Source organism: Anas platyrhynchos, chromosome 15 (assembly GCF_047663525.1).
Source record: "Anas platyrhynchos isolate ZD024472 breed Pekin duck chromosome 15, IASCAAS_PekinDuck_T2T, whole genome shotgun sequence".
NCBI lineage: Eukaryota > Metazoa > Chordata > Aves > Anseriformes > Anatidae > Anas > Anas platyrhynchos.
Genome location: NC_092601.1, coordinates 13632706 through 13658924, shown reverse-complemented (window position 1 = coordinate 13658924; position 26219 = coordinate 13632706). Strand labels below are relative to the sequence as shown.

The window sequence follows — 26219 nt, the reverse complement described above, 5'->3', positions numbered from 1 at the left end:
AGAAGAAAGACATAAAATGAAACAAATGACAGCTGAGAATTATGTCTGTGATGAATATTGTCATAATAAATTCTCTCCTCCACCCTAAAGAGCGGTGAGGGATTCCTTCTGTACCACTCCATGTTTTTACAAGTCAAATACAGCCACTTGTTCAATTTATAGCTTGCTTTTGGCCTGAAAGTCTCAACACGTATTACACAAGCTCAGCTGTGCATGATTCAAAATTATTTGCTTGGGTATACTGTGTTTCTAGATAATTTAGGCTGAGATTTCCTACTCTTCAAGGGCTTTTGCAACCCAATCCAGAGGAACTGATCTATAAATTTTTTGGGCAGTGTGTCAAGCCATAATCTTTTAAAGGTGTGGCTCTACAGCTTGTTTCTACAGCTATAATTGCAAGAGGAAAGGATGCTGAAATGATAATCAAAATAATGCTTTCATACTAAAGATTAGCCATTTTCAATGCTATGTTCCTTGTGTACTGTATATTAGTCACCAGCTCCCTGCTTTAGCTTGACTTGCTGTTGCTACAGAAGGGGACAACAATTTAAACAACTACTTCCGGAATATTTGACTGATGTACGCAGCTTTGCCCTGAACAAGATCTACAATGAAAAATGAATCCATTTACACGTGATGGCTACACATTTTGCCATATCTTTATTGCACTTTAACCACGTTGCAAACAATTCCACAAAAATGCTGCAAAAGTAAGCCTAGAGCTGCTGAAAGCAGCTTTTTACCCATATATGTATATATTTACACAAAACTATCAAAAGCAAAGTTGAAAAGTAGCAGCTCAGCTATGATAGTCTAGAAAGATAAGAGCTGCCACCTCCTTAAGGATAAATAGTACAACTTGTCATTTTACATCACTTTGTAAAACCAACATTCAAGTATTCCTGTCAATGCACAATTAGTGAAATTCCCTTCCGGTAACCACTGTTTTAATTATTATTATTATTATTATTATTTGCCTTTAAAAGTTCATAATGCCTTAACCCTTTAAATGCTGAGTAGCTGGAAAAAAAAGAAAGCATTCAATTTAAATAAGATACAGTGGATTAGAGCACTTAAAGGGTTAACACAAAATACTAAGTGGACTGTCACCACAAATAAAGTGTGAGTCACAAAACTATGCCGTCCCTCTTAGTTAAATTTGGTAGGTAGGTCTGGGGTTTCATAGATATACCATATATAAATAGAAAATATTAAGTAAAGGCCTCCTTTCTATACAAAAAGGACAGGAGGTGTTTTGCTATCAGACTGCTGTCTGTCACTGAATATTTTCTCAACCTTTTCATAATCTCTTCTTAGGAACTAATGAAAACGCATCACGTTAGACTTATTTTTCTTAATGAACTAATCCTTTGCAGAGTCTACACTTTACCTACTCTGGGAACAATTACATCTCATTTCTGAATTCACTGAATTCACGAAGTGGCATACACAGTCTTTTGCAAGACTTTTTTTTTTCCTTTTTGAATCTTCTTTATTTGGCTGGTAAAAACGTAGTCTTGCGATTTCACTACCTCTCGGTCGCAACAGTGTTAACATCAGTGTTAAAGTCATTTTCAACCACATTGTCATAACCATCCTTTTCTATACAGTCACTAACAGCCTTGAGGACAATCCGCAGCCGCCTGTCCATCGCCTCCAAGTGAGGCTGGTAAAGAATGGGAGCTATTTTATCTTTTAGCAAGGACTCCTTCATCAGGAGACTGAGTTTGTACTCCTCCTTGGCTAACAACTGTAATCGCAGATAGGTAGACTTCCTTATTCTAGGAGAAAAAGGAAAAAAAAAGCAAATCAGTATTTTCATCACTATTGATCTCAACAGGGCTTGTAGTCAGCATAGTAATAGAGTAAAAATGTTACCATGTGATCTGAAATGATCAGAACCAGACAGTGTCATACTCTGAATTTTCCAATTTTCACCTGGTTAGGAGCCCTTAGAAATGGGCAAAATCTCATGCAAAATTGAAACCCTAAGTATCACTTGTCCTCTGAAAATCTTGGCCAGGGGCATTGAGGAACAAATACCTATGGGAAGCGCTAGAACAAGCTGGAGGGAGTGTTCCCACTTGACTTCAATGGGAGGTGTATGATGCCTTAATAAAGCCAAATCTTAATAAAGCCTCTCTCACAACAGCTCACAGCTGCACTCCTGCTGGAAGATCTTGATTCAGTAAAGAATGCACTTCAGCACATCAGAGCCAATGCTCAGGGCTAGCTTGGGTCAGACTCTCCAGGCAGCATCACAGCATCTCCTTGTCTCCACGGTTCATAGCAGAAGATGCACTTGAACATTTCAGTCCTACTAGTGGAAACAGAAGTATAAAATGGGGAACAACTACAGAGATGAAACATACCTGCAGCACTGGTTTAAAGGCACCAATATGGAAAGTTCATCATGGGAATATTTTCCAAACCTGTTTAAAGGTAAGAATAAAAATGTGACAAAAGCTTTTTTAAATACTCACTCGCTCACTTCTTTTTTTTTTTTTTTTTTTTTTTGGAAATGGAAGTAAAAAAAACATAGTTGTCTATTTTCTGCTTAACTGGACTGGAGCTGAGGAAATCTGGACTTCAAGTTCAGCCACTTATTTTGAATAGATGCTATTGTATTGGTGGGTTTCAGTTTTTCTGTTTTGAAACAGGGGAAAAAATACTTATTTTGTACCCTGCTCTAATAAACTGTTTTCCTTATCAACTCTAAGTTCTGGACACGGCAAACTTCTGCCTGACCAACATGTAGGATAGAAGAGTTTGGCTTCACTTTGGGGTTAGTAATATTGTCCTATTATACACATAATTGCTACTAAATCATAGATCACTGGATGCAAAAATCATAATGGCTACTATAAAGTAATTATTTTGGTCAAAATTGTTTCATTGTTCAAAAAGATTATTAAAGGTACTTACCCTCTTCCATTATCTAAGTGGATAATAAATGTTTCATTTCCAAATTTTTCAAACGTTTCATAGTGATGTCGATCCATGTTACCTATAGAATAAAGACAAAAAAAACCATTCTCACTCAGGCTTGCTGGGTGTGCAGGCTAGGAGAATGTCAAAACCATGGTTCAGCAAGAATCCCAACACTCCTCAAAGGTAGAAGGTGGAGAAAATTACGGATCTACTGGCACTATTCATTTCTACCGTGGAAACCCCAAAGTATGTGATACTACAAAATGGGCTTTTATGCTAAACTGTACCCATAAATTCCCTGGAGAATCCCCAAACATCTCCTTTAAACATCTCACCATCAGAGTCTCTGGGAGGGAAGATGAGTTTTTCTGTCTCCCTGTAGCTTTTACACTTAAGCTCTAGAGGACCTATCAGGAGACAAAAATAAACCTTCCTACTCTCCAGAAAACCCTCTCCTGGGGTACACCAAGGGAAATTCCACTCAAGCACGATGGCATCTCAATGGCCTGTTCATCCACAAGGCAGCCACATCCTGAGCCAGCACAGCTTCGTCACTGAAAATGACGCCAACTGCTCCAAGCCTCAGTCTATGTGGAGCACAAAGCAGCAATGGTATGCATGCTGGATGCAAGGCTTAGCTTGGGGGCCGGGGTAAATGCACCCTTCAAACAGGGATGTTAATCCATATGACTTCACTAATATTTTTGAGCCATGACCAAATATCCTGTTTTAACTTGGTTAAGAACTTAGCCCAAATTTCTGTCTGTCTGGAAAGCCAAAACAATCTTACGGCTCTAACATGTGGATTAGGGTGCTCCTGGTACAGCTGAACAGCTGTGTTTGGGCACCCACATTAGTGTCCCTTTTACGGTCATGTGTAGAGTATTAGTGTCAAGCTAGGAATTTTGTCCTCATGATCGGGACTTGAGTCACTTCTAGATTCAATATATGGCTCCTGAGCTGGGACTTGGCCTCTCCTGCTGCAGTCAATTGCAGAAACCTCAGTAGTGGGAATGGCAGAGGATACATCCATGCTGGCACGTGTCCAAGGATCGAGTATGTGTGCTGGCACCTTGCAGTTATTTTGGCTGCAGCAGGACAGGTTTCATGTGCAAATGTCTCAGTATTAACCACTGAGTAGGTTTGAAATAGGTCACTGTTATCTACTTGTTAAAAAAATTATTTAATTGTGGTCAGGTTACCTAAACAAAGAAGTCTCCCTGCTATTTACTGCAGTTGCCTTCATGACAAATCAATACTTCTCCAACCCGCAGTCTCAAAACCTAGGTTTACAGAGCAAGCAGCAGTGACTGCAGATGGATGATGAAAACAATGTGCCAATAAGCAACAATCCTTGCACAGGCACACATTACAATGGCAAGGCACTCACTAAGGCAAATTGTGAAGCCCTTAGCTGCTGTGAAGGAGACTAGCATGACCTGCATTCATCACTGTGCATTTCTGAACATCTTTGTTCCTTTAATCTGCGCTGATGGGAATACATAACCATGTAAATCTGCATTTTCTCATAATCATCTAGAATGGCATATACTGTAAATGCAGCTTCAACCATGCTTTAGTAAATTGCTGAGCTATGCAAAGCGGTGTAGAAAGAAGTGGTTCTTATTCTAATTAAATGTTGCATTTAATTTTTGAAAGAGATGAAACATACCCATTAGGAAATCAAAAACTGTCATATCCATTATATCCAGAATTCTGGTTCCACTGTCATACGGGGGTGTTTGTTTAACCTCTTCACAATAATCTGGATCAACTTCCCATCTGGAAAAGCCGATATTTTGATATTTTATGTGACATGCAAAGCTTACTGAGTATTAAAAAAATAAATTGTTATTTTGTGAATATCTAGTTGTATCATGTTAAATTGAGGACAGGGTCAGGTGGAGGCAGCAGACTCTTCAGGCTGCTTTCAGTAATCCGAGCAACTGCTAAAGATTGTGACTGATGAAAAAGGAAGGAAAACACAAGACTGGAAACTATGCGGCTAACAGGTTCAAGATTTAGGAAACCAGCTGCACCATCCGTCAAAGACGTTGGAGACTTGTTTAGGACTGAGGGTGGCAGTGAATCTTTCTCTTTCTGATAGGACTTAGGTTCCACTGCATCCTGTCAAAAGCCACTGCAGAAATGTATCCCAGCAAGCAATTATGCCATTGAAGGTCATTTCAGGTTCAGACCACAATGCAGAGCTCCTTGCAATCACAAGTATTCTGTCCCTTCCCAGGAGCTGGACCCACCGAAGGAATGCAAATGTTCTCCTAAGCCTTAGATCAGGTAAAAGAAGCACTGTTTTATCTCTTTATTGACATCCACAGTGGGTGAACGAACCCTTTGCTCACCACTACTCACTCTGCTTTTTTGCGCTTGTGGTAAGAACGTCTCCAAGGGTTTCTCCAGGTCTTCCTTTTAGCTAAGGACAAATCAGGAAGGAAAGCAGCTAGAGACCCTTCGATCTGATCTGGTTTTCCACACAGGGCGTGCTCAGTTGAGCAGTAGTAGGAGCATTCACCATAGAAGCAGATGTTGTTGGCTGGCAAATAAAGAAAAAGAGTTTTAAAACGTACTCTGAAATTAGTGTTCAAGAATTCATAAAAATACTGATGTGTGCAATGGAACATAAGCAGAAATAAAGCCCTAGCCCAGAACCCACCGTTACCACGCATAGTTCTCTTCTACTGAAACCACTAGACGACTGATTTATTTTGGTGGCTGGGATCACGCCCTGTGATGAGCTCTTTGTGACTACTTCCAGTTTATTTATATTCCAAAAACACAAAATATATGTTGTGTTTTTTTTTTCCTTTCAGTCCCAGACTGATACATCTTTTTACATATATTTGTTACCCCAAGCTAACTGGGGTGGCTGAAACCCCAAATCCTGCAGCCAAACAATGACATGACCAAAATTAAGCCTCCTTCCAAATCTTGGTTCACTTCTTTAAGAACAGACAAAAACCTTTCATCCGTTTACTTGCTGGTGTGAGAAGAACTGGCAGCTTTACCAAGTAGAATTATGTAGCGTGCAGACTCGTGTGGGGGTGTGTGGGGAAGGTGGAAATAGCACAGAAGTAAATCTTTCACCACACATCCCAAACATAAATTTTCTCCTCCACACATCACATTACTCCATCAACCACACAAAAAGGACCTGCAGCGGGTTTGGGGGTGTGTGTTCCCTTAAAGTTTCCTCAGAGCTCCCACCACACATATCTGTACCGCCAGGAACCATTCAATTCTGTACAAGAACCCCCTTCCCACTGGAGGTGGGAGAGAACAGTTCGTCCCCAGACCCCAGCATTGGACTATGAATAATAGTATCATGATGCTGATGTTGTCAGAGTGCAACAGCTCTTCCTAAAACTGCTTTGTGCACATAAAATGTCATTAGAGGAAGACTGTGCCCTTTGCTTACAGTAGCACAAGGATGTAGGAGCCACATTGCTTCCTAATTCCCCCCAAGGCCTCTAAATTCAAATCTTGCTTCTGAGCTACTCCCCCTTTGGGCACGATCAGTGTAAAGGAGGCAGGAAGGGCTGGTGAGTAGATGGAGTCTATTTTCTGCCTGCTGCAGAAGCCCATGTGGCTCCAAGAGGCAAACCGGTGGGGTTTCATCACAGCCATGCCCTGCAGCACCACGTGCCCCCAGCCCTGGGGCACATCCCCACAATCCAGAGCCAGCCTAGGGCTGGCAGAGCACCGGCGGGACTGGGGCACTGCTGGTGTGCGATGCAAGGGAGATAATGGGTGAAGAGGTGAAGGAACCATCAAGGCAATCCCTGATGCCATCAAGGTAAGAGGAGGGATGGAGAAGCAGGGCACAAGGCTGCAAGTGGGGAAGGAGGAACACGAGAACATGGAGAAGGTCTTGCAATGGTTTTGATTGCATTAACTAGCCATATCACATGGTTCTGACTGCTAATCCTGGAATTACACCAAATAATTGGACTAAAAGGCTATGTTTTACTGCTTGGCAGTTTCTATTGGCTCTTCATTCCCAAGCCTCTATCAATAATCATCAGATTTGTCCATTACACGACACTTCATGCCGGACACAGAATTTTCAAATCCCTCTGTCGTGACTGGCTTGGAACAGCCACACACCTTTCTGTCCTCAGGTACAAGTCCTACCCAAACTGCACATTTATCTTCACACAGTTGGCTCATACCAGTTAAACACATCTTGATTCACTCCAGAAATATTTACCCTGTAGTCAAAATCCTCGCTGACAATTACTGAAAGAAAAGTGCTTAGGAGAAAATAAAAAACAGAAATAACAAAAGCAAGAAAGGGAGTACTCAGAATGCCTGCACTTTTCCTTCTGTTATTAAAATATTTTATCGTGCAGAATACACTTTACGAATATTTTTAAAGCTTCTCCTTATATTTAAGATATACTTAGTCCCTTAACAGTTTAATTAAAGGAACAGTGGTTTGAGCCTTCCTATGGGCTAAGAAATGACCACGTCCTTGGCCATGAAGCCACTTGGCATGGTAATTGCCGATGAAACCCAGCACAAGCCTTGGCACAGCTCATTGCATGATACACCTAACTTATAAACAGAAACCCCACTCATTTTTCCTTCTTTTCTCCAGGTTAAATGAATCTGAATCCCTCAGCTTCTCCTTGTACCCCGGACCACATCAGTGTCTCTCCTTTGGACTCCAGTCAATTTCTTAGCCTAAAATCAAGCAACATCTAAACAAACCCAACCTAACACAAGCTGTGGGCTCACTGCCCTGTAGTCAATGATCTCTCATGGGTTTCGTGTTCAAAAAATGCAATCGCAGCACGGACTTGGCGCAGTTTTTACAGGGCTAACACAGGTGCCTCGACTTGCCTTTGATCATCCTGGCAAAACCAGGAGGGCTTCATGCCTCCATGTGAACCTCTTCCATAATTCAGGATGAAAGTGAAAAGTTGTCCAAGCACCTGCGGGCAGCACTGAGAGCTGCAGATGGTCTGCGAATGGGAGGATCAGAGTGGGTCATTAGGAAGGCTGGAATCTTCCCAGCCAATAAAAACTGGGGGAAAACATCTGTGATTTATACCTTTAAAAGAAATGCTTGCAGACCAAGTATTTCAAGGGGCTCCAAGCTGCCATGAGGGATGATTTACAAGAAATCACATACAGATGCTGCCGCTCGCTGCAGGCTAACACAAAAGAATTAGGAGATATGAAGAGATCCCTGATTTCCCAGGCTCCTGCTGCCTCGGTGGGAAGGCACAGCTCACCCCTGCGCTGCAGCCAGAGCTTATGTTTGCACTGAAGCTGCAGTGGGGCTCCTGCTTTGATTTGGCTGTGTCAGCACCACCTGCTCCTGTGTGCAGGGAAGGAACCCACTCGTAGTTATCTTGATCACCTGAGACAATTTATCTTCCAGAGGCTGGACGACCTGGCAGAGGGAAGCAGATGCATGGTTATCTGCAGCTGTACCAGTTCTGTAAGGAGCAAACAGCACGGTGATGCCCCTCCTGCTCTGCCGCAGCCTCTGCTGCACACTATGTAAATCTGACCTTTCCAGAAAGGAATTATATTAAACACAGCATTTCGCGCAGCGGGGAAGATAAATACTGTGTTTAATAGTTTGCTTCCGAATTTAACTTTGGGAACAATGAAACCCTGCTTGGTATTGTCAACGGAAGCAACTGGGACTAATCATCTGACAGTAATCACACATTCGTATCCAGATAAATCTTCAGGAAAGCTCGGGGGCTATCGCAGCCATCACATTTGCTGCTGCAGGGCGACACGGCTGGCACATGGGCTGCTCTGCTCCCACTGGGCTCCTCCGGCTATTGACTTTCCGGCAGAACCCCCACTGCCTTCAAGAGGAGCCCAACCTCTGAGTGACAGCAGGATGCTTCATTAGGACAGCAAACGTGCGGCAAAAACATAAGCATATTTCTTGGTGAGAAGTTTCTTTTGATGACAAAGCCTTTTCTGACATCTGGTATTCTCTCAGACGTATAGTACTTACTTTCCATCACTCCTGTCTGATTTCTGGGAGTGCAGGTGACAGGGTGCTGGATCTCAAGTGATTATTAAAGAAATTAACTGCTTTGATGGACACAGGATAGATATCCTGATATGTCTACCCTAGTTCTTATACACAGCAAGTGAGATGAAGCAGCCCGAATTATCTGGGGAAAGATTTTTAAGGTTTCTTAAAAATGCAGAAATAAAGAGGTACCAAAGATAGAAAAACGCAGTTCTCATTTAGGACTTCAAGGTGCAGTAGCAAGCCTCTTGGAAACTGAAGTAGGTGACCCACATTCTGCACAGCATGCCGAGTGGGAAATTCCAGCTGGAGACACAAACCCAGGGCTTTGATGGGAGGCCCATGCTGAGAGTGGGTTTGGCCTTTGGAAGGGAAAAATGAGAGTCCCAAAGTACAGCTGCAAAAGGAGCAGCTGCCAGGAATTTGTGCTCCTGTGGGCTGGGTAGATATGGCAGCAGCAGCAGTGCTGGCAAAGCAGAAAGGGATGTTCACATACTGTGAAATGTTCAAATGCTGCAAATTTGCAGCATGTAAACTCCTTCTTCATTAAAAAAATACAAAAAACCACCAACAAATAAACAAAATTGTTTCCTCAAAGCACAATGGAGGCAAGAGAATCCCAAATGGTGTTACAAATGTCTGACTTCCATTATCTGAGGATGAATGGTCATGATTCGTAATGAAATCCATGCAAAAATCACCACGCCTGTTGATCGAAACTCCACCTAATTACAACAATTAAGGAGAAGAGAGTGTCTGTGTACTCATCTGAACATTTTCTGTGCGTCACCCTGATAGCTGAACAATAATTCTTCTTAGGAAGAAAAGGAACAAGTGGAGATACCTTAAAGCAAATTGCTTGGCAGAGCAATTCTTTTATTGAGATTTGCATGACTCTTAATAGAGGACATTTAGCAAGCCTGTGCAATTCAAGCACTGGAAAGAACCCTGAATATTTACTAAGCAATGCATGAAAAGATCTTTCATTTACCTGCTCAAAATAATAGCTAATTCAGAATTGCTATTGTTTGCTAAGAGGAAAAAAAAATCCATAATTCCTAGGAATTGGTTAATATGAACAAAAACATAATGCTTACTAGCTGTGTAACATTGATTTCTTTAAGCTGCTGCCTCAATTACTTCCAAAACGAAGGCTGACATCATTAATATGTCTCTTTTTTTCCTAGCAAATTACCATTCATTTGTGAAAGTAGCAGGGCTACTGCAGTCTACCCCACCGCAAAGGATGTAAGATTAATTTAAATAATTACTGACCTAATTCCATTTCTCATGTTTAGTCCAAACTGCCTGGAAGAGTGTTTTTCTGCAATCTGCTTTCTCTCTGAATGCAGCCTAATGCATTGCCTGACCCCGTCCTGCCCCTCGCAGCCCTGCCTGCTCTCAGCCATTTGCACTCCCCAGTGGAAGGAAGGATGCTGTGTGCTGTGGAGCAACATCTGCCAGCAGCTTTGTGGCAGTAAGAGGCCCCTGTTTCCATTCCTGATGGGACAAGTGAGGTGGCACAGGCACTGAAAAGCAGGGAGGTGTCTTCCAACACATCCCCATGCTGGTCCAGAGAAAAACACCATGTCTTGGTGAACATCATCAGTCATGATGCTCATAACGAACCTCTGAAGGTTGGACAGGGTTTTCATTGCAAATGATGGCCTCCCGGCCCGAGAGCAAGAGTTTTTTATGAAATAAATTACATGGAGGGCTTGTTGCATTGCTGTCAGACACAGTGTGTCCCCAGTTGCTGTCACCAGGCACTGCTGGGGAGGGAGCTGCAGAGCCAGAGCCAACTGCAAGGCAGTCCCAGGGGGCCTCGACAGCTTCATGTGGGTGTGCAGACTGGTTCTTGCAAGGATCCATGTAGCACAACAGAATTAATTGCTTAATTTAGGGCTTTTATTACTTTTTCATTAGGCATTAATTAATGCCTGCCTTTTAAGGTCAGTATGAAATACAAGACTGAGGCTGGGCATATGTTAATGAGAATCCTACTAATTAAATGGGGGCCTTGTAGGGAAAAACTCTGGCAAGTAACCAAAATGATTTAAGCAAAGTATATTGATTTAGGAAATGTAAAATTGAAAGAAGAAATAATTGCTTAAGCGTTTCATTCTATGGAAAAGCCTGATTCATAGTTAATCAAATATTTTAATTGAATTTATCCAAGACCTCTAAATAAATTTGAATAAAGGATTATGCTTGGATCATCCTTTGGATGTCTGGAATTTTGTAATGACAAGATAAAGATCTTCATCTGAACCGGCAGCATTAACTCAGCATTGCTGGGCTGTGGCTGCTGTAAGCTGCTCGATACCCGAGTACAGTTTTGTAATTCTCAGAAATCACTCAAGTTCACCCCTAAGCCTTCATATATAACCTGGAAAGACTAGAACGCAAGCAAGCCTACTAATCCTTGTCTTACTTGCTGAAATGTGAACAAAATGCCTTATATTTCAAATGAGCCAAAGTATCTTGTGCACATGAACAACTGCAAGGATTTTTGTCATCTTTGAGGGGTAATTATTTGCCTACAAACAAATCAAGTAAAAATAAATAAATAAAACATAGACAGAGACAGAGGGGAAGAAGGGGAGAGACAGGGACTGAGACAAGTGCCCAGCAGTGCACACAGAATGCCTGCACAGAACATTTGTGAACACTCTCAGTAATATGGGTAAAACTGGAGCACATGTGATGTGTGGTAGGATGAAACCTCTTGTAATTGTGTAATGTATTTCACAAGTGAAGTTACTGGAATTAATAACGGTCTCCTCAGCTGTGTCCTGCTAAAAATAACAGCCATAATAATGACTTTATTGGAGCTCAAAACAGTGTGATGAACATTTTAAGAGAGAAAGCTCTGTAGTAACATGGCTGTGCTTTGTAGCTATCAGCAATAATACTGCTACACTGGGAGAAACTGCAATGAAGTCTTTGGGTCTTGGCTTTGGGGATCTGGGATAAACAACTGCTGGCCAATGACACAAGCTAAGGAGAGAACCCTGGAGATTTCCGCTCCAGATTTCCTGTTTACACAAGGCATAGCCCAAGTTCAGCAACACATTTGCACACAGCTGAACTAATATCAGCTAAGCTCACTGGACATAGCTAAATGCTTCAAAATGAACATTTCTCTATATAATCTTTCCCTATGAACATAATTAAGAATGTACATTTGTATCTTAACCTAGAGCTTAATTCCACTGTTTCAGCACCCCAGAGGCTACCACCTCTCTGTCACCTGTGACCATCTACCTATTTTCTGTATATTCTGGGACCAGGATGTGGTTTTACCCTGTGTTTGTACAGTTCCCACCGTGTGGAGCTCTGTCCTTGGCCAGGGCCACCAGACTTTGTGAAAGAGTGAAGGATAATTGAAATAGAGGGAGGTGATGGTTCCTGCAGTCAGTCCTCAAAGCAAGTACAAGACTGGGAACAATTCAGATCAATTCCAGTCCAGCCTCTGCACAGCTGTGAATGTGAGCCGGAAGCAGGATAACCTTACACATTTATTGCCTTGATTTTCTTTCAGACTCCTCTTGTAATAAAAACTGAGGCACATGACTCCGAGAAAATTAGCTTTTGGTCCTCCAGTAAAAACCAAGAGATAAATGCATCTGACCACCAGAAGTGATGGATCACATACCACTAGAAAAAAGGTCTAAATAACTAATGGGCTAAGTAATAAGGTTTGGGGTAAACTGAGAGCAACAGAAGAAATTGCTTTAGAAATTGCTCTGCATAAAACATTTGTTGAATACATTGCTTTTGTGAACATAAAAGCCTGTCTCTGTGAATAATTTGTCAAGGGGAAAGGCACTCAATTCAAAACAATAAAGTCTTCTTTGTAGGCTATGTCTCCACATTTATTTTTATTCAAAGGTCTAGAAGACAGTTCTATTAGAAATATCTGAGCAATTAAGCAATCTACGCATCGTTCCCTTAAGTACGTGTTCGGCAGGATAGAAAGAATACAGTACTATTTCCAAGACTACCTGGTGAGATGAAAAATGTTCTCCACAGTTTCTTGTCGCGAGTAACATCTCGTATTTCTCTTGTCATGTTAACCAGTCTACCTGCAACTGGTGGAACGCGACGGAAATCCAGGATCCTGGGAGAAAGAGCGAAGAGGCAGTTTATGTAAAGGATTAAATTATAATGATAGTGATAGGTTTTAGGAAGGTTCATTACACTCTGAAGGCACATTTATCTGTGGCCTTTAAGGAGTAAAAAGCCCATCAACTTTAAACTGGATAATCCTTCTGATAATATGCTACAAAATATGTCCTGAATATGATCAGCTCTGACTTGCCTACATAGGACGAAGCAGACTCAATATACAGAAGAGGATGGGGACACACTGTTCCATGAAAAAAAAAAAGCAAGTGGCACAAAATTCCACAAATAAGAGACAGCAGAGACTTTGACCTTGTGCCAATTCAGGATTGTTATAACAAGCATTTTGCTCATCAATTTTTAAGTGACTTGAGGAACAGGATTTCTGCCTCTTTCTTTCATAAACTCCATCTAATAGATTTAAAAACTAGTACTCTTTTTTTTTTTTCTTTTTTCTTTCTTTTTTTTTCCTGACAGTCTTAGTACTTGTTTGATTTATTTGCTTCCACTCCTCTCTGTTTAAATACCCTTACACCAACCTAATCAACCTCTCCAAGACTAAAAATTTTCCCAGGGGCAAAGGCTGGGTAAAGAGCCTTTTTCAACCCCAAACTTGCCAGCTTTTGTTAAGATTTTCTACACTGCTTTTTCTGCTTAACATGTAGATATTTAACATACCTCCCTGCAGGAACTAAATTAATGTTTTTTCCTACAGCACCATCTGCTTAAAATGACAATATAAAATATGAAACAGAGGGAATCAACGCTAAGGTCAACAACAATAAAATACAGAAGATTTTTTAAGGATGTGACCTGCTGATAGGTTCCCTCATCCTGACCACCAAACCAGAAGGCACCAATAATATGCATCCCCAAATAATTTGTGGCCCCAAACTTGAATCTTTTCGAAGGATGTTTCTTGGCACTTCAGAGTGTTCTGTTCAGTTCTAACTCAGACTGCGAAATGCCTGAAATGCCATGGTTTCTAGCTCTACAATTAATAGTTCCTCATGAATTAATTCCTGCTTCTAATCTGGGCAAGCCCCAGCCCATTTCCAGTCTTGGACTATCCAACAGACTCCGCTCTACCTCTGCTGGAGGCACATTTTCAGCTAACAGGAACACGGGGTGAACATCAGTGTCTTCTCCCTCCTACACTCTTGTGGTCTCCATATTCTCCTGACACGGGAGAGCCCCAACTGTTGGCTGTGAAACCAGAATCCCCTTTCCACTGCAATTATTCATCTCTGAACACTCACACAATTCCCCATGCCTCACTTGGATTTGTGTGCCCTTGAGCTAATTAGGGTGAGCCAGATTCCCATCGTACTTGTGCTGCCTATTCCCCAGGAGACAGGTCCTCTCCGTATGCACTTCATGGTCACAGGGGAAATTCATTTCTCAACTTCCCTTCAATATAATTTCTCCTTCTTTTTAAGAATTACTTATTGACAGGTTTCTCATTCCCAGAGTAAGTCGCACTTCCTAATTATTAATCTACTGTTTCATCGTCTTCTGTTTCTTTTATTCATGGTGTTGGCCAACCTTTGTTCCATCTTCCCTTTTTTAAAAGTAATTCGGTTACAGAGCCGGGCAAAGTGCAGAAACTTATCACAATATTTCCAGTTTTTCTTTTAATGTAAATCCATTTTACTTGCCTGTCCAAGTGAAATGCTGCTATTTCTGCATTATGCCTTTCATAGTCTGAGAAATAAAAAAAGTCAGGCGGCGTTTCTTGTTCTCTGGTTTGTCTGCAAAGAAAAACAAGGAAAGTGTTTTAATGAAAGGTTAGCATTTCTAAGGATCAGTACTCAATCATCAGCATGTTATTCAGGAGTTCAGTATTGTTTGCTTAATGGAAGACCTTTAAATACTTCTTGTGAGCATTATTTGCAATGTAGCCTTCATTTTAACTTCTGTTTTAAACTACTCTAACAAAAAACAGTATTCCACAACTTGTGCATGGAGGCTGCTGTCAAAAAGCTATTCTACTCAAGGCTCTCGCTCTATTTAACAAGATCTATTTTATCACTCTCAAACATTTCATTAGTGATAGCGGTGAAGACAATGTCATTTCATTAAATTATCATTAAATGTAATTATGAAATTTCCAAAAGTAATAACATTTTTCTTTCATCTTTGGCAGCCATATAGCTCCTATCTAAAATATGACTCTCCCTTTGTATTACTTAGAGCCAAAAGTGACATGTTTTTCTCATTTCAGAAGAAATGGGATCATTGCAGTTTGACGGCCACGACACATGTCATGTTTCAAAGAACATTAACAAGACCGTGCTCCAGAGAAGATGCAGAATTTGTTGTTTCTTCAGTTTAAGAAACAATAAAAAATGTCATTCTGATGGAAATAGAAAGGCTCAAGCTTGAACACCCAACTACATAGAAAAGAGAAAGTTCTGTATAGCAGGAACAAATTTCTGTCTCATTTTAGGCAATTTCCAGTCTTGGTGGCTTTTAGATGGAGCACAACTCAGGCAGTTGACCAGTAGAATGTCTGGGCCCTACCAAGACCTGCATCATATCCTTGTCTGAAGTCTTAAAAATGAAATAAGGACTGCAAAGCTGTTCTGTCCAGCATCTGCAAGGGAGAACACTTCCCCAGAAGAGGAAAACATAATTTTCCAAAGCTCTTTCTCATTCCCAGCTGTCACAGGTGGCCAGCTGACAGCTCGTGCATCACCTGTGCTACACACTGGCAATTAAATTAAAGCTTCTGCGCCAGGACCTTGTCACATGAAAGGTTTTGGGGGTGGTGCTGGTGCAGAGCTCAAATCTGCAGAGAGTTTGCAGCAAGCTGCACTTACAGGGCTTGCTGGGAAGCCAAAACTGCATCTAGCCATGCTCATTTCCACCCAGGCCATAATGACTGATGGGACTGGTATGCCTGCGAGTCCCCCACGTCCACTTCGCTGAAGAAACCAGATGAGTCTTGTGGTTTTTGGTCATGTGAAAATTTTGCTATGCCATCAGCAGATTTGAAAAGCTGATATCCCTTCTCACGAATTATTCTTTACATTTCTTTCTTAGCAAGGTATTCCATCTCTCCCTAAATGCTGAACAATTGCCATCACAGATAGAAAATCAAGATATTTGACATGTGCAGTATTACAGGAGGTCAGAGAGGTGTCCAACAACCCAGTGATGCCCCAGCCAAAACAGCAGGGACCATTCTGGTGGTCACGGAGTTGGCCAATGCTTGGCAGATGTTACAGAGCAAATCAAACCAGCACTTTAGCTACTGCATCTGCCCAGGGTTCACAAGTAGACAAGCTGAAGGTAAGCCTGGCATAAAACAAAATAAAAAAATAATATTGTGCATTGTCTCATCATAACTGCAAAGGGGGGAGGATCACACCAACAAGGAGGAATACAGGAGAGCCAGGCGCCTGTGGCAAGTCACACAGCGCAGTGTGTAATCAAGACAAGAGCTAGGAGAGCTGCAGCCTCGTTGTGCATATTCCCCTCAAAAACGAGCCCTGAATATAAATGCAAAGAAGAAGTTTAAGATATTTCTGTTGGGAAAATTACACATCTGTGTATAACTTCCCCTCCATTCCAGGTTTTAAAATAGTCAACTTCTTCAACAAATCAAAGAAAAAAAGACTCATACCAAGCTTTTGCAAACTTTACACATACCAGCACAGCCGACAAGCTGCAGAAAATATAATTAATTAGCTAATCAATGCCATCTGCTTTTTATCTCCCAAAGACTTTAAATGAATCGTGGCTGTTCCTTTACAAGAAAATCTTACTCCAGAAAATCAGACTTAAAGAAAGGGTCAATCTCAATCTTGCAAGCACAGCTCTCCCCATAGCCCCACGACGGCTCGACACGCCAGGCAGCCAGTACATCACCGCTGGGATGGTCTGGTCTCTCTAATTTCACTTTTCTATTTGTTCCCTGCCACCCCCGGCAATGGCTGGGGATATTATTCATTTGGGAATAAGTACAGTTCTCCTGCAGGCTTCGACTTGTTTGTACATATTTCTCTCCTGTCATAATGTATTATTAAATGGTGGCGCGCCCTCCTAGAAAATCGTGAACTTGGTTGCCCTAAAACCTTCAAAAATGGACACCAAATCCACAGTGCAATCTATACACTGGAAATACCTTTTTTTTTTCAACCTGACTATAGATCATGAAACAAACTTCTAAATTCCTTCAGTGCTCCAGGTGTTTCTAATTACCTACAGAAGAACAGCCTCCAGCCCCAGTCGCTGTGTTCAATGCCTGCGGCGGGCAGGCAGGCCACCTGCTTTACTGTCTCTGGGAAATACTGGGTTCTTCTGAATGCAGGCTGGAAGGAGTATTTTTCAGCTCCAAGCCACCTTTTAAGCTCCTTTGCAAAGCTCTGCAGAACTACTATGTACGAGGTCCTAAAGTGAAACCCTCTCCTGAAATAACTTTGAAAAATCCTTTCTGATGACACATTCCAATATCCCACTTGAGAGAACTGAAGCCTTGCTCCTTGGATCTGACCTTAGCTGGCACCGGTTTTATTCAAACAAAAATTATCATTAATTTGACATCTGTAGCAGCAGCACCTAAAGAGATTTGTTGGTAGCTCCTCAGCCACAGCAGGTTACCATACCACCAGCAGACACTAACACGTGTGAAATCGTAGCCTAGGGTACACAACTGAATTTTAAAAGCCACATGAGCCTAACACAGCACTGAATCGATGGAATCAATGGACCATTATGAGAATGGCTTTCACGGTGTTAAAAGGGCACCTACATCATAATATTTATTTTTGAGTTATACATGTACAAATGAATTTATACACAATTTTATCGTATTAGAAAACCTGATAGATTTTAGTGTGTGCAGTCTAATCACCTGTTTTGGTGCTAATTCTTCTAATGATCTTCTGCTCTGATGTGCAAATGTAGAGAGGTAGGAAATTCTGTGATTCTATGAAATCACAGTGCTCTTGGTAACACAGGTGGGCAGTGAGCAAGTCCTATCGGTTACAGCAGCTTCAGAGCACTGTAACACCCTCAGTCTCTATGAAAAAGGCTTCAAAAGGAGCATGCACACTGAGCCCATTCCAGGTCAATTAAAATACCTTATAAAACAATGATGGAACTGATCCAGCCCATAGCATGTTTTAAATCAGCACTGTGTTTTAAAGGAAAAAACAACAACAATACATACATATATATATATATATATGTGTGTATAAAATCCCTGTTATTTTGGTTTTATTACCCGATGGTTATTGAAGGTTATTGCCTAATAAAATGACACACGCAACAAGATATTTGAGCAAACAGACTGACGTGCCCAACCCTCCGCAGAAGTGCACGCTTCCGACAGACAACAAATCGCAGACGATGGTCAGAACTCCTTAGTGGCAAAAATAAAAGCTCACAACACGCAGGACACGGGTCCTGCACAGGTTGCAGACGGTGGGAGAGGATTCCTGGCAGCGGCTCTTATTTTGCAAACAGTTGGAATCTGGTGATCCTCTCTTTGGCGGAGGATTTGGCAGATATTTATAACGGCAGGCTGGGAAGCTCTGGAGGAAAGACAGATGGAGGTCTGTTGATACTGCACACAGTTAAAAATTACACAGTGGCACCAGCCCAATTACTGCATGAGGAAAAGACAAATCAGCACCGGTAACACTAGTAGGGGAGAAATAAGAACTAAGGGGAAATCAAAGCCCACGAAAATTTCCCAGCCATGGCACAACTCGGAGAAAATACAGGAAATAAAGAACGATTTTAAAGAGGCTAAGAACACATTTGCATGATGAGATGCAACTGTCATCTGATCCTGTGGCGAAAAGAGCAAGTCATGCTCACAAACAGCAGCAACAAAGCTCCTCTGATAAATGAAGCCAGTCATGAGTAAATCTGGTGAGGCAGCTCCATTCTGACCATGGCTGGAGCCTGGATTGGTGCTCAGGATTGGATAAACCAACACGGTGACTTGTCTGCAGGCACCAATGCAAAGCCTCAATTTTTTTTTTCTTAAAGGCCTCTGTAAATATTTTTTGCCCAATTACTTCACTGCCAAACCCCAATATTACTAATTCCTCATTTATTTTCTTCATGGACCCCATCACCACACTGGGACTGCAGGCTCTCTGGCACTTCAGAAAGCATCGTTATGATACCTTTAACGTGGAAATCTCTATTTAGTTTCCAGAATTCCTCGCATGCACCTGCCTAAATTACCAGGATTAGTACCCACCAGGGCCGTGTATTACTCGAAAGAATCCTGCCTCGATGCCAGGCTTCCTCTGCACTGGAGGGGTCCTATTATCTGTGCAGCAGCCAAAAAGCTAGAAAATAGGGCAAACAGCCCAATGTGAGTCAAGCTTTATCCTGACAGACACATGCTGCCTTCCTGTGCCGCGGCCCAGAGCCATTTCAGGACACCTTCGTTTCAAATGCACGCACCTTGGCTAATCAAAGGACATGCTGATGATTTGAAAACAGCTCCTCTTAACTAGGCTGCACTCCTGCTCCCACACGTAATCAGGGGAATCAGCCAAAGGGATTAGGGATGATTACGGATCACATCTCCACGGCAGTGGCAGGTCTGCTCAGGTTGGATTGTTTTGGAGATGGAGACCCTGACCCTCTCCAGCTGGGGAATTTGGCAGCAGCAAAATCAGCAAGAGATGTCACTGGCCAAGGTGGCATGGCAAGTGCATCAGCAGGCACACGACTAATGTTGGTAAGAGAGTAATTTGGCCACAGGAAAAGATAACTGGAGATTATCTGGGGCTACCCACAGCTATAGCTTGCTCTTTCTCCTTTGGAAAGCAGCTTTCCTCTGCTGCTACTGTTCTCCATGCCTGTGGAGTGTTTAAGGTGCTTAAAAACCTGTGTTGGAGCCAAGTTGTGAACACAACAGTTAAAATGCAGTGTTATCTAAATGATAAAATACAGTTAACACAAAACCAAAAGGGGCCACTCAGCAGTTTGCTGCTGTTTCAATTATTTTGCAGCCTGGGAGGGACATGGGGACCTTTTGCATTCAGAAGCCCCATGGTGGGGCTTTGGGGTTTGTTTGCTTTTACTCCAGCAAACAAACAAAGCACAGCTGAGGAGCAGAAAGCCTTTCTCCCAGCACAGACAGGAAGGAAATTTCCCCAGCCTATGAACTTCTTTGTACTCATGGAAGATGAAGACCGAAAGTCCGGTGTCTGCTTGCAAGATTTTCTCCCCCACTCTGCAACCCTTATGTCAAATTGGATTGTGCAGCACTGGGATCTGGAGTGCCCTGAGATAATCTAAAGCGTATTATTGTAACTGAAGGAGGCAGCCCATGGAAAAAAAAAGGGAAAAAAAAAAAAAGAAAAAAAGAAAAACAAAACCTTGTCTCTGAGGCAGCTGCAGTCCTTAGAAGTGCACTCAGGTTTGCATGCAGAATCCTATCACCAGGGAGAGCTTTTTGACACTGGTTAGAACAGGTGGAAAAAATGCCACTTAATTTTATAATACATTTTAGTGGCTTAGTAAGTCCTTAGGAAGATAAATGATACTGCTAATGCAGCTACGTCTACAGTAGCGAAGATATCTGGTGCCTATTTCCGACTCCTTATGGAGTCTTGGCAGCTGATGGCTTTGGCTTTATCAAAGTGCTCTGCTACAAAGAGCACTCCCAGGAACGATATGAGCTGTTTACAAGAGCAGAATATGGTCCAGAAAATGAGTGGCCGATCCAGGAATGCAAAGACATGCAATTTAAGTGGTACAGAAAAGATGTTTGGCCGGTTTCATTGCTATCATCCAAACAACAATATGGGCCTCTACAGGATATTCAGGCTTCTCCTGCTTAACTAGCAGCTCTGCAGCTAGAAAAATGAGAGAATATTTACTGTGGCAGAAAGACAGAAATTCGCACAGGGATGTGCTAGGAATAGGAATAATTAGCAAACCGCCAAAAGGATAAATACCAAGATCATGCTATTGCATGCCAGCCCTGGGGGGCTTTTCTTCCGAGAAGATGAGGAGAGCTTAACAACTGCACATGCTCAAGGACCAGTGAGTGTCATATAAATCACAAACTTCTGATACAGTGCATGACAATAAGCTTCAGAAAGAGCATTTGGATATATGAATATCTTGTTACCTGGCACAAGAGGGTACTGGGAGGGAAGAGGGAGAGAAAATCCACAGGGAAAATGGTATATTAAGGTGTTTTTTTTTTCTCTCCTTCCACTTGCAGAGTCAAAGAAAAAAGGCTCAGGTCACCTAGCTCATCCCCTGGCCCCAGGCCAAGATCAGCTGGACCTAAACCATTCTTGACAGACATTGCTATAACATGATCTTCAAAATGTCCTTCCCCAATTCCCTGGCTGCAGCCCTCTCCTCCTCGTTGCAACATGCTGGACTCACTCTTCTGAAAATTTCCATCCTCAGCTTTCCTCCTCGCTCCATGATTGAAGCAAAGCCATCCCAGTAAGACCTGCTGCAGCTGATCTGAGTGTCTTTCCGAGGAAGGAATACACACAATAGATTTACCAGAATAACTGGCTCCCATTCCTGAAAAGAGCAGCCTTAAGCCAAGACACGGGAATTAAGCCTTAATGCCTTTAGACTGCAGATTCCTCTGCTCAGAGGCCCCTTCTTTACTAAGCACCATTCATTTATTTTTAATTCATTACAATTCCCCCCAACCCAAAGCCTTGAAATATTTACTTTAGCCTTTCCCCTCAAAACAGCACTGTTTCTAGGAGACAACGAAATAACCTGTGATTCCTCAGCACAAATCAGGGCATTTGGGAAAAGACTTTGCAAAACTAGTCCCTGGCTCAAAGCATCAAGAGTGAAAGGTTCCTGCCATCCCATGCACAAAAATATGCCACTAGTGAGATACGTATATATATATATATATAAAAGCAGATCTTCACCTTAGCAAAAAACAAGTTACCACTCCTGACTACACAAGCAGATAGGATATGAAGGGATGAATAATCAGAGTAACTAATAGGATACAAGAATTTGTAAGATTCATTTTATTCTCCACCAAATTATAAAAAATAATAATAAAACCAGACCTTTTCCTCCACCTTGGGGTTTTCTGTTCCTTCTAGTGATCTGGATTTGGTATTAATATCTCAGAATGCTCCCTCTCTATACCATTGCCTTTACTGACATTGTGCTGACAGTAGAGTCAAGGCGTAATCTCACCAATCATCATTTCATTGTCTACCAGCACAGAAGAATAACTATTTTTTCTTCATTCATTCTTCTGTGCTTTCAGATATATAAGACATGCAGAGACTCTTTGATCAGTATAAAAAACACATAGAGTTTGATCATCTGGGAACATTTCCTTCAGCAATTCAGAATATGACTTCCAGCCCTGCCTAGTGAGCAGCTGCCTGTCATCATGGGAAAAGCAAATGGAAAAATATTATTAGTGTAAGCATATTTGTCAGGACATCTTCCCCACCCGCACATTTTGGTGCGACAGCCAGCAGTCCCCTTCCCCTTCCAGGGATGTCAGCTAAAGAGAGCTGGTGTGGGGCAGATATCGGAGTCATGGGTCTATTATTATTATTATTATTTAGTTAGAAGATGGCTTAAAAGAAAGCAAAATGGAATGCTGTTACAAAGTAAGTAAGCCATACACAATGAGAGCTTAGAACTCTACCACTACCAAACTCCAGATAAATGCATGTAAGTGTATGCACAGAGGTGTACTTCATGCATAGTCCCACACATACATCAGTATCTTACACCTCTTGCTGCGGTACTGGACACAACGTGATCAGACAGGTATTCTTTACAGATTATTCTTTACAATATCTGCTTCTATTTCCGTTCTACCACTACCTCCTCCCCAAGATATCTCAAAGTTAAGAGGCAGGCACAGTGTTAAAAAGTGTAAGAGTTTAAAAGACGAGATGAGTTTTTCCAGCTCATTTCATTTTATGGGATAGAGTCTGATCTCGGTTATTAATGAAATGCAGCACCACTGAACAATGGGGTAAGTAAAGATCTACCCCAACACTTTTCACAGCTGCTTCTGGAAGCTGTCTACAAAGCTGCTTCTGATGTACTGAACAATATGCAGGGCTGTTTCGGGACCACTAGTGGGGATTGAAATGTGTATTTCCAAACTAAGAAGCTCAGGTCTCCATGCCTTGACTTACAGAAGCCTACTGTCTGCACAGGTTGCTCAGCAGCAGGTTTATAATCCACACTGGTCCACTGGTGGCACAGGAGATGACATGAGCAGAAATTGCAGGTGTGCAAACATGGGACTTTTTGCAAATTCTCCTTCCTCTCCCTTTTTTGGGATGTTGATGGGGACAGGGGATTTGGGACAGGGAACAAACAAATGCTGATGCTCCCATGGCTAAGTGGCAGTGCGTGTTGGCCAGGAATTCTTCCCTACCATCCAGAAAAGGCTGGGCTTGTACAGAAAAACAAATGAGTCACGGTATGAAGAGAACAGCAAGGTCTGGGAAGCTCCTGTCACTAATTTACTCTGCAGATAAAAAAAAAAATAAAAAAATCCTCAACACAGAAATAAGGTTTGATTCATCTTTGAGAGAGAAACCCGCCCCGACGTGCAGGAGTTGAAAGATTAAGAGGTACTTGACAGCACTACAGAACAGTTCCCAGTACCAACGTTAATATGGTCAATGCTGTTGCCACAGCAGGGAGAAAAAAAGGCTCATAGCAATTAAATAAGCAGGAGAGATCATTAATGAGGTGCTATAATGATATTTTGTGCTGTTCTTTAAGGTATCTTCATTAAGAAACTAGATCACCATCACTATTTTCCACCCCTACGCTAGCCTTTCTGGCATGGATTCTTCTGTGCTCTTGGACAAGTGGTGTGAGCATTTTTGCCATGCCAAGGCCATGAAATCTGTCATCTTTCCCCGTGATTTATCCCTCTAAGGCTCAGTTGTACACTGCCTGCTAGCCATAAATTGCAAACATGAAAAATGATCCAGCTGCAAAAACTATTTTTGAAAAACCAGGCAGTGCAAACAGCGCTCAGTGTGAGCCCAGGTACCGGCAGCCTGTCTTCAGGAAAAAGCCTACAGAGTGCTTTCTGCAGAGAAGATTTTTCAATATATAACATTCTTAGAGTGCAGGAGGAAAAACTGGTTTAAAATTAGAAGTCTGAAGCATTGCTTCAGCCCTGAGAATGTTATTTAATATGTCTGGGGTCATTAGAGGTAGGGATTTGAAGGAACAACAACATTAAATGTATCAGAAGCATCAGGAGCTCAAATTTCCTTCAGCTTGCTGGATTTTTTTCTTTTTGCTGTATGTGATACATATGCCATTGAAATTCCAGGGTTCACAATAAGTACCAGTTCAAAATACGTTTGAAAAATTAATTACTGTGAACCTGATGTTTTGATACATAACGTCTTCCTTTTTATTCATTACTTTCCTTCCCATCAGTCCAAGAATCATGAATATTAGTAAGCCTGTCCTCCAAATAGTGCAGGAAGCAGGGAAGTATCAGCTCCATTTTTCAGCAAAAGCTGCAAAACACGGAGCTATTAAGGATTCAGCTCTGCCCTAAGCAAAGCACTCTAGCCTCATTAAGCACATGCTTAACTTTGGGCACGCATATATTCAGTGAACTATGTGTGTCCTTGACAGTCAAGCATAGACTTAATACTTCCTTGGAGCTCTTTTGTGCTCAGCACTTTGCAAGAACAAGGCAGTGATGAGCACGGGATCCCAGAAGCAGCTCTGGCTGCTCACGCCATCCACTTCTACACTTACTGTTTTTTTTTTCTTTATCCTATTCCACCCACGACAACAACTACTTTGGGAAAAAAACATGTGGTTCCACCAAAAGTACAAATCAGCTTTGGCCATGGGCTTTGGTGACACCCAGATGTCACCTTGTGCCCTCAGAACATTCAGTACCCAAGCAAGAGCCCCATGCAGAGCACTACAACAGACTCAGCATTTCCCCAAGGATGCCAAACAACTAACTTACGGCACTCTTCCTTCTTCCTCCTCAACTGCCCATGCAAAAGCCAAATATTTAGGGCTTTTTATTCACAGTTAATCAGTTGAGAGCTACTGGACATTGCATTACACTGAGCAAGGTGCCCAAGACTTTGCAGAGAAATTGTTATTGTCAAGACCCATTAGGAGGACAGAGTCTACACTTGGGGACTGACAGATAAAAAAAAGAGCATCAAATTCTCATTTGTACAGCGAGTGCTGCACTGCCCAGCTGTTACCAGCTATGGATCTCCAGGGCTGGACGCTGCTCTCCTGCCTGACACCAACCCAGAGATGTGGGGTCAGAACGGCACAGAGCACCCGAGGATGCAGGTGCCCAGTCCAGCTCGGGGCAGAGGGGGTTATTCCCCTGGAGAACTGCAAGTTTTGCTTGTCCGGCTTGTTTGAATCCCAAATCCCACGAATAATTATGCCACAGAGAACAGCAGGCATGTGGTTACTGCGAGATAATCACTCCCTGGGGCTGAGTGCTTCTAATTCCTCGGAGGTGTGATTTCCCACTAAAGCGCACGCACCCCTGAACTCCTTCCTGCTGCTATTAACATTCCTTAATGTGTGGCAAAGGGTGACGTGCCTCTCTGAGCTGGAAAAAAGATGTAATTGCCTGTTTCAGACTACTTTGTGGTTACAAAAGAAATGGGAATTGCTTTGATATGGTGTGGTATTTCATTGCTCTAATAAAGCAAACTACTCCACCTCCAGCTTTTCTTTAATTTTTCCTCCTGTCTCTTTACTTCTCCAGCTGTCAGTGACCGTGATCTCCATGAAGGTTGGTGGACTTATTCTTTGCCCTGAGCTGCTTCTGGAGTTTGTGGTAACTTCTGCAGTTCATGGGTAACCGTCCTTTTTCTTTCTTAATGGGTTTTCTTCCATCTCTTTTGTGTGTTTTCTTCCCGACAAGAATTTTGCCCAAACAAGGGTTACAGAACAGCACTTTGCTGCTCGTTGTCTCCCCAGGTGTGATGGGACTGGACTCAGGCTGTGCAGGGGCACCAGCCCCATCCCAATGTAAAACCAAGCAACTGCTCACAGCTCTTTGAGGCTGGTTTCATAGATGCTTCATGGACACATGTCCCACCTTGGTTATTCCAGTCTTCAAAGCATTACACGTTTGGGAATGTGGTGACATCACCGGCTTGCCATG

General features: G+C 42.2%; 1 protein-coding gene across 2 annotated transcripts in view; it reads right to left on the bottom strand.

Moving 5' to 3' along the window:
• Positions 1 to 641: 641 nt before the first annotated feature.
• Positions 642 to 26219, bottom strand: part of FAM20C (FAM20C golgi associated secretory pathway kinase) — a 58371-nt gene continuing 32793 nt past the window's right edge. For both annotated transcript variants that reach the window (XM_027468938.3, XM_027468939.3), the window contains exons 5-11: positions 14740 to 14832; positions 12961 to 13076; positions 5302 to 5482; positions 4604 to 4713; positions 2926 to 3007; positions 2373 to 2432; positions 642 to 1781 (exon numbers count right to left, since the gene is read on the bottom strand). In XM_027468938.3, coding sequence (XP_027324739.1) covers positions 1529 to 1781; positions 2373 to 2432; positions 2926 to 3007; positions 4604 to 4713; positions 5302 to 5482; positions 12961 to 13076; positions 14740 to 14832 — 895 coding nt within the window. In that variant the 3' untranslated portion in view covers positions 642 to 1528. The remainder of the gene's footprint in view (positions 1782 to 2372; positions 2433 to 2925; positions 3008 to 4603; positions 4714 to 5301; positions 5483 to 12960; positions 13077 to 14739; positions 14833 to 26219) is intronic.